The sequence below is a fragment of the Eschscholzia californica genome, unplaced genomic scaffold (assembly GCF_041429995.1).
Source record: "Eschscholzia californica isolate CP2 unplaced genomic scaffold, dmEscCali1.0.p SCAF_6, whole genome shotgun sequence".
Classification (NCBI taxonomy): domain Eukaryota; kingdom Viridiplantae; phylum Streptophyta; class Magnoliopsida; order Ranunculales; family Papaveraceae; genus Eschscholzia; species Eschscholzia californica.
The window spans coordinates 5,660,358-5,669,482 of NW_028238483.1; the positions used below are offsets into that span (position 1 = coordinate 5,660,358).

General features: G+C 37.6%; 1 protein-coding gene across 3 annotated transcripts; it reads right to left on the bottom strand.

The window, feature by feature from the left end:
• Positions 1–787: 787 nt before the first annotated feature.
• LOC147530979 (DNA repair metallo-beta-lactamase family protein) lies at positions 788–8,520 on the bottom strand. Of its 3 annotated transcripts, XM_086647732.1 has the most exons (5): positions 8,372–8,520; positions 6,859–7,317; positions 6,648–6,759; positions 3,239–3,450; positions 788–2,207 (listed from the first exon to the last, which is right to left on the bottom strand). In XM_086647732.1, the coding sequence occupies exons 2-5, from the start codon at positions 7,045–7,047 to the stop codon at positions 1,077–1,079; spliced, it is 1,644 nt and encodes a 547-aa protein (XP_086503858.1). In that variant the 5' UTR covers positions 7,048–7,317; positions 8,372–8,520; the 3' UTR covers positions 788–1,076. The 3 variants fall into 3 exon arrangements, with proteins under 3 accessions (XP_086503858.1, XP_086503859.1, XP_086503860.1); XM_086647733.1 differs by lacking the exon at positions 8,372–8,520 and having other exon boundaries at positions 3,239–3,399; positions 6,859–7,341; XM_086647734.1 differs by lacking the exon at positions 8,372–8,520 and having other exon boundaries at positions 3,239–3,357; positions 6,859–7,319.
• Between the last annotated feature and the right edge of the window lie 605 nt (positions 8,521–9,125).

Sequence of the window (9,125 nt, forward strand, 5' to 3'; positions counted from 1 at the left end):
TTCATATTATCGAAGTCGGACGTGCTAAGTTAATGTGTTATGACACATCAGACACACCTACTAGAAAGAATAAATCGACAGTTAAAATTTACTAGAGAAAAATTTCAAAACATGACCACTTTTGGAGCTTGTCATCTTGGGCCTTGGGGGGACATTTTGGTGAGTGGATCAACCATATGGAGTTTTATAGGGGCCATTCTTGTTAAAAGGGTCCCTCTTTGTAAATTCGGTACGGGCGCACCGAATTCACAAGAGACCATTCGGTACGAACGCATCAAATTAACAAGAGACCATTCGATGTGAATCCACCGAAATTCACTCCAATAACTTATTTTTGTGAATTCGGTGGACTCGTACCGAATTGTGAATTCAGTGGACTCGTACCGAATTCACAAGAAGGCTCTTTTATCAAGAATGGGGACCCTATAAAACTTCCCTTAAATTAATCCTAAAAACAATGTATAAATGTTAGCCCATTTACCAGCCAAATACTTTTCTTTTGGAAGTAAAAAAACACAGGTGCTTTAAGTAATTCAAAGTCAATACAGTGGAAACGTAAAGAGGTAGCCAGCCTGAATGAGTCCCACGACTAAGATATCGAAGAAGCGAAGCAGATGAGTCACATCCAATTACGCAGAATAGTAAGGCAAAAGAGATCATCCATGACTTTCTAATGGGGCAGCACTGATTATAATCAAATACAAGAAGATGGACTTGTTACACAAGGTCATGGAGATACAAGAAGTGGACCAACCACAATATATAGGGCAAAAGATATACAACAAGCTTAGGAGAAGAAACGAAGAAGATTATAAAAATGGAAGCAGTATTGAGCTACAATCATATTCAACACTTTAATCGGGTTCAGCCCTTACTCCACACAGTCAGCCCGAACTCCCCACCTGGCATTAACGCCTACTTTTCTATAATGGTTTAAACAGCTAAAATCACTATTCATACTTCGTTTCTTTATATCAAAATATCACCTTTATCAATCTAATAATTGAATCGACAAATATATTTAGTCTCCCAGGTGGAAATTTCCTCGGGAGAACGTCTTCGGTGTGATATAAACCTTAATCATCAAATCTCCGCTTCCTCCTTTTTTTAGTAGCATTCATGAGTTCTACCAGAGAGGGTAGAGGCCGAGGCACTGCGACATTCATCGACCTGTACAGCTTCTTCAAGTTCCTATCATAAGTCTTCAAAGCTGATGTCCTAATGGAAGAAGAAACATTCTCAACTACGACCTCTTCTTCATTCTTTTCATCCTTCAAGCTTTGAATCTTCATTTCTTGATCCTCTTCTACTGATTCACTTTTAAGGGAAGAAATATGCGAGGAATTTAAGTTGAGACTGGTGGTTTTCATCTCTTTCATTAAAAAATCTGACTTATGAACACCTTGTCTTGCTCTTCCAAATAGCGTTATAGGAATTGGAGGTCTTCTACCCGGAGGAGACAAATTCAACCCAACTTCTGTTCGACTCAAAGTTTCTATTATATTCTTCAATGAAGATTTGTTGCTCTCTTCTGCTAGAGTTGGTTTAGACGAAACCGTATAACTATTGGACACTGGAACTCGTGAAGGTACAGAAACTTGAGTTACTTCCGAATCGATTTCTAGAAGCTTCCAAAGAGGATCATCTGATGCTATCTTCCCACCAAAAGAAGATTGGTGCTTAACATAATTCAACTCCATTGCTCGACAACTAGGAGTTGTCGAAACAATCCTCTTGGGTTGTAGAAGTTGCAAGGCCCACTCTAACTCTTCATATGACGAGTGCATCGAATAACAAACGTGCCAGACGCCAAATGGATCTTTACATGCCTCGTTATATCTCTGTTTCTTTTGCCATTCAATCATGTCCATCTTCTCCTCTTCACATGCATACCACTGTGTAGACGCACGAATAAAGAGAGGCTCTTTTTGAGACTTAACCTGTGCGTCCATAATCTTAGCCTTCGCTCTCTCATAGAATTTTGGAAATCCTCCGAACACATGAAAACGGACAGATGAATCTTCGGACAAGATATCTGGAGCTAAGATTGTCAAAGCTTGGTGGAATCCTTCATTGTTTCTTTTATCAACATATACTTTCGACCCAAATGTACGAGATACCTCAATAAGTATCTCTTCCTGCCCTAGCAGATCACACGATAGGTACACAACGGGAGCATCAGGGTGCTTCCATATGCAATTAATCACCTGCTTACACCATGTTCAAGGTATTAGAGTGGGAATATATATAAACATCAAGAATAACCCATACACGTATCGAGTCAAAGAAATTTAAGAGTTGTAGACAATCTGAAGAGCTAGGGATCCATCCACTTATGGTATTAAACCTGCTACCTAGGGATTTGTTTCGTCTTCCTTCTGGACACAGTTCATTGTAGTTGCTTTTCAAGTAGTTGTAAGATGATCCTAAATAATTTTCTCGCAAGCATACGCAAGTAGTTGTATATGAATAACATTATATTACCAAATCGACATTATTCTGAACTTCAAAAATTCCTCTTCTAGTTCCTTTGCACATAAATGTTTCTTAGGCTTTGATCCGTATCTGGGGAAATTTCGGAAAGAAATCCTATTAATGGTTTGGTGCGTTCGTGGTTAGCCACATATATACAAAAATAGAAGAGTGAAAAGTAGAGAAGATATGGATGGATTTCTAGACAATTAGTGAGTAGACAAGAATATATCACTTGAGGGGAGAAAAATCTTTAGATCATCTAATTCAAATTTTTGCAACAAAAAAAAATTCAAATTTAATTTCCTCCATCGAAAAAATATAACAATAACATAAAATTAGAGTATCCGAATCATATATATATATATATATATATATATATATATATATATATATATATATACAACTCAATAGCCAGACAGGAATGACTACCCAGAACTAGTAACTTTAACAATTTGCATAAATAGATCAAATGTAGAATGACGATAAAGAAAAGTAATACCAACTCCCTAGGTATGAAGGTTCTAAGTTATTATGTGATCCCCATTATGAGGAGATGGTGTATCTCATCCAAGCCCGGACCATGTGTTCATTGTCAACTAAATGACTAATAGACTTGCGTTAAGCATGAACGGTATATACATTCATCCCTCTTTCGGCGGTAATTGCTAACAGCTTAGTCTTGGAAACACTTTAACCACATAATAACTTGAAGTACATGATAAAGTGGGGAAAATGAACAGAGTAAATGCTATTTAAAGGTGACCTGTTGGACTGCTGAATGTTTGCTTGGTATCTTTATCTTTGATTTCCCAAACGTGCAATCCAGAAATACGTAATCAAGAGAGCACTTTGGGTTTCTTCTTTTTTTGCTGAGGTATTTTTCTGGCAGGTTTTGCAGACAGTCAGGGGTCAGCCTGCAGTCTCCTGTGTGCAAAATATTACCAAAATCTCCTTCAAACAAGAACATCACAGCCCCTGAAATTACCACAATAGGAAGAAAGCAAGTGGTAATAAGCCTCCAAGAAGATCAAGATCATGGACATATATTAAAGAAGGTAAAAAGTCAACAATTCCAGTGTGCTCTACTTGCTAATGCCAACTCAAGTTGCTCGTATGTCTAGAAAAATTCATTATGGTATCCATTATCCATGATCCACACCAAGCTGCTAGAAAACATATATATGACAGGCATATGGATTATGGCAATGCAAGGTCAACTTTCAGGAGGCGCCAGACCCGCTTTGAGGCAAACCGTGCCTGGAACAACCCATGTTTTCTGGACAAGGCTTGAGATTTATATCGAACCTGGCTTATATGTATTTCGGCCTAACCGATGCTATATAACTAGTCTGATATATCTACAGGAGGACTTTGCTATTGCACTTTAGTCTATGTGAGTCTGCGACATAATAAATGGTGATTATAGCACCTATCAAAACTACTTTTAACTACTAGTGCTATGCAAGCTTTCGCCATGCATTAGAACATTCGGTTCCCATATGTTATTTTTACTGATTTGTTTATGTTTTTCATCACGCATTCAAGTCCTGGGCGAAATTCTCCACGCTATCATTTCCATTAACAACAATGGTTGTTCCAAAGTGAGCAGAATTTGAGAATGGACAGAGAGACTTGGTTTAGCATCGAGTACAATACCATATTAAAATTTAAATATTTGAGGAGGCGGGATATAAATCTGAGAAAGCAAAGGAATATTGCATCTTCGTTAAGTCTCGTCCTGTAACTAAATTACAAAAACTGACATACAAAGAGAGAAATGGAACAAAATTAACACAACCCAGTGGTTGAAGCACATGTCTGCTGAGAAGGCTTTTTCAATAGAAGGAATGATCAATGAACGCTATCTGACCATCTTAACTTGTAAAAACAATGGCAAGGAAGGGAATAAAGCTAAGCTACAACTCAACACAAAGTCATATGACATCCATTAGTAAGGTTCTTAACAATAATATCGAGGTAAATTGAAGATCATTGCTCCATGTAATTAATCCACTTAGGATGAGTCATCTTCCTATGTTCAGATGAGTCTGCTGAAAAGATGATAATAGTACTGAACGAGTAGTATGTCTGTATGTGATCAATAATGGCAAACACATAATCTTTCAAATAAGAAGGCCATCTACACTTCTTCAATATAGAACGCAATGATACAAGGATACAAGCAATGTTGCAGGATATTCGTCAAGATTCAAAAAGGTTAAAAATAACAGTTAGACTTCAGGCACATGTAAAACCTAGAAGAGAAAAACTTAGAAGAAAGCAGACACCTATAAAAGCAAGGGCATGTACAAATTAATAAGACAAGGGACATGATAGAGTGAGAGTATCTCAATCCACATTAGGGAGCAAAAGAAGAATTTCCAACCACCTAAAACCTCCCAGAGGAGGGACACTTAAATTCTAGTGGAGGCTAAGCTATCAGGTCAGTCCCCTACATTCAAGCCAGTTGATAGTTCTCGCCCTACTGCTTCTTACGCAAGTACTTGGGCTCCAACCCCACAAGATTATCTCAACCCCGTAAAACTCTTGTAGTACCAAGGGTGAACCCGCAGCTTAAAGTGTCAAAATGTCATAACCGCAATAATGACAGTAAACAAACAAAACACAAGAGATTTACATGGTTTGGTTGGTGAGACATACTCCATGGCGAATAATGGCGCTATAATTTTCATTATAAATGAAGAACAATATTATAGAGATTTCTCTAGGGTTTTAGTCAACCTTAGCAATCAGCCGGCCTCTGAACCTCTCTCCAAAACCGAAAATAGAGAAGCTCCTTACATTGATAACAACCCTTTATCAAACTAGGGCAACCATGAGTAAACTGGTTGGGTAATAATTTCGGTTGGGGATGCAATTAAATGGTTCTCGGGTCGCAAACCAAGGTAGATATCTACACATACTCAACACACTTTCAAGAATGTTTGTGTTATGTAAGTAACTTGGGATAGGTCAAGTATTCATGTCTTTTACCCACCGGTATCTTACGTCCTACCAAAATTGTATTTCTTGTCCAATCCTCGTGGCACTGGAGTGCTACATAAAAAATGAAAACCAACAGATTGCCTTTGTTTAGCCCTTTAACTTTTACTTTCTTCCCGCCAAAACACGGAGAGTGCTAAAGAATGTGAGTACCCACTAAACCAGGTTCCTTGTTGAACGTGGGAATGGAAAAACATTGTAATCATCGCAAAGATTAACCAACACACAAGAAGTAAAAAAAAAAAAAAAAAAAGCAAGAAGAACAACCCAAAGATGATTTAAGCTTCAATCAAAACACGGCCTGCGGAAGAATGTGAGTACTCCAGATGATTTTAAATTTATTATCAACCATTTCTATACTATTCCTAGAAGATTTTACCTAACGAGTCTTATTTGATCCTAACATGATTGTGTGTTAGTTCACACCCGATGTACACAAAAGTCTCTTGATAGACTCGGTAAAGGGATTCAGTGGTTGGAATATTAGGGTGTCCGATATGGATATCCAACATCTCAAAGAAGTGAATTTGTTTTGCAAGCAAACATACATAACAAAAGAGATTCACATGGTTTAGTTGGTTGGTGTGACCTACTCCACGGCAAACAATGACGCAATGATATTCACTATCAATAAAGAACAAGACCACAGAGAATTTGTCAAGGGTTTTAGTCAACCCTGGCACTCAACCTCCTCTAACTGTCTCCTGAAAACCAAAATACAGGATGCCCCTTACATTGATAACAACCCATTATCAAACTAGGGCAAACATAAGCAAACAGGTTGGGCCAACATTTCAGATTGGAGAATGGAGACGCAATTAAATGTTTCTCGGGTCGCAAACCAAGTTAGGTATCGAAACCTATTCAACGCACTTTCAACAGCATCCACACTTGTAAGTAGCTTGCGATAGGTTTCCCCAAGTATTCATGTCTTTTGCCCATTAGTATCTTACAACCTACCAAAACCATATTTCATGTCCAATCCTAATGGCATTAGAGTGCTACATAACAAATGGAAACTAACGCCTTCGTTTAGCCTTTTATCTTTTACTTAGTTCCAGCCAAAAACAAGAAGTGAAAAAAAAACACAATTAAATAGGTAAAACAAGAAACTAATAGAATAAGAAAAAACAGAGAAAATTTAACATTAGAAAAGATAAGAAAGATACCAGGGCAGTGATTTGCATCGAAGGCAGTTACAGAAAAAGTACCATCACCATTTTCATTATCCAAAACTAACCGTTCACCAACCTCAATTCTTATAAACAAAGAAGAATTAAGCTGCAAAAATCCACCACAGAACGATACCGAAAGATTAAAAAGGAAAAGATTTTCTGTGAGTAGAAAGAGAAAGTAGAGGGGGTAAGGATAGTAACGTACCTGGGGAAGTTGTTGAAGGATAAAGGATTTGGTGAGGAGGGTACAATAAATAGGGTTATAGAAATGGTTGGAGATGCCGATGGAGTGATCTTTGTGGGCATGAGTCAAAAAATGGTGTTTTTTCCTCCTTGAAGAGAGACTCCATGTATCTACTGAAAATGGGAGACCTTTTGGTAACTCTATTGGCATCTTCTTCTCTCTCTCTTTTTCCTTTTGGCAACTCTGTTTGCATCTTCTTTCTCTCCTTTTCTCTCTCTCTCTCTCTCTCCCTTTGTTATGGTCGACTCGGAGATAAGGAAAGGTAAGTGAAAGTGGACTCTCTCTCTCTCGCTCTATCCCATCAGGGCAGGTAGAGTCGACCGGTGATATGGACGGGTGAGGGAAACTGCTGTAAAACCGGTGGGACGAAAAAGAAGAAACCAACCCAACCCAAATCAAGTTTTCCAATTCTATTCAATTCTATTAAAAGGGTCCGTTTGATACGTGAGAAATCTCCCATTAATTTCAAATTAAAAGTGTTTGGTAGGGCGTAAGAAAGTTAAGGGGTGCCTTTAAATTATAATACAAATTAGACTCTTTGGTTGCCCTCGTTTCATCTCTCCAATGTCCTAATATCCAGGCATATCAATTGAGAGAAATAGGTTTCAAGAAAAAAAATTGAGAGAAATCGATCAACAACAACTAGTAGCTTCATCTAGCCCCAATACGAAATAACCGATCTCGTGATGGTTCAAAGGAAATCTGTTTTCAAACTTCATCAAAACAACTAATTTGATGAAGAACCTTCTCTGATCATCTCATAATATCGATCAAGATCTGGATTTTGAGAGAGAGAGAGAGAGAGAGTCTAAGAAGAGTAGATTGGTATGCAGCAAACCGGGTTCCATTCATCTTCTTCATCGGGTTCCGTTCTTCATTAATTAGATCTGCTTAGAGTTTGAATGGGTATGCAGTAAACTGATTGCTTCAACTTCGCAGCAATTTGTTCTTTATTTCTTGTTGGTATCCTTGTGGGAAATACAATAAAGTCTCTTGATTTTCGTTTCTCCTGTTAAATCAAGTAATCTTCATCTTATTAGGGATTTAACTGAATCTAGTATTGAAAATCCAAATCTAGTATTGAAGACCTAAATCTGGATCTTGTTAGGGTTGTAATTAATTCAAATAATCTTCATCTTGTTAGGGTTTTAATTGTTCGGATTTGCGCTTAGACGAACGAAGATCACGATTGAGTTATTTGGGACTAAAATTTACCCTCAACATCCAACAAATAAAACCATGATTGGTAGTTTTCTTCCTGCCATGATTGTGAAGAGAGAGAGCGCAACAGTGACCGTGAGTAAGAAATCAACTTTCCCACCTAAAAGGTGGGAAAGTATTTTAGGCTATTTTCACACTTTTATTTCTCATGTGAAATCAACTTTCTTACTCAAAGGGTCAAACAAACAGCAGAAAATTGATTTTCTTGAGAAATCAGTTTTCTTACTCATGATTTCTCACGTATCAAACGGACCCTAAGGCTCCGATTGATTCTTGAGAAAACATTTGGATGTGAAAATCATTTTTTTTATGGGAAAGAAAAGAAGATTTTCACATGTGAAATCATGTTATAACTTTTTCACAAAGAGTTGAAAAACGATTGGTGCCTTAAAAAAGTAATGTGTAAATTGGGCTTTCAATGGGTGTTTTTATAAAGGAGCATATTCATCTCACTGTTTCATTCCTGAAGGAACCGTAGTTTGAAAACTCTCAGATCCAAGATAAAGAGCTTGTTCATTTCTCTCTCTCTCTAGATTTCTCTCTTTGAAGAAATAGCTAAACTCATCTATTATGCCTTAGACAAAATCATTGAAACCTGGGTTAGGAACAAGTTGTTTGATATGGAAGAGGGAATTTGGCTTAGCACGGTAAAAGGAATGTGGAGCAGTGGAGGTGGCACCATTAACTGTTAGAGTAGAATGTCTTCCTCGCGACATCCTTTGAGACCATTGACATTCTATGTGAGAATTGGGAATCACATACAGTTGCTCCAAAACAGATCAAATTCTCAGTTTCAGACCATAATCCAATTATAGCATCTTGAATCCTCTTAAAGGGTTTCGAATCTGATTCACGGGTACATAAAGAGCAAGACAAACCTTATCAGGATCACCAGTTAAGATTTTCGAAATCTGATTCATGGATTTACGGATTCATTTCAATGAACAAGATAAATTTCTTTTCATGCTGAAACTGTTATCTTCGTGGAGGATGAGATGGATATGGTT

Coding starts and splice junctions, on each gene's coding strand:
- LOC147530979 (XM_086647732.1), bottom strand. CDS start 7,047: ATGCCAATAGAGTTACCAAAAGGTCTCCCATTTTCAGTAGATACATGG. Junction 6,760..6,858: donor TCCTTCAACAACTTCCCCAG/GTACGTTACTAT, acceptor GGATTTTTGCAG/CTTAATTCTTCTTTGTTTAT. Junction 3,451..6,647: donor CGATGCAAATCACTGCCCTG/GTATCTTTCTTA, acceptor TGGTAATTTCAG/GGGCTGTGATGTTCTTGTTT.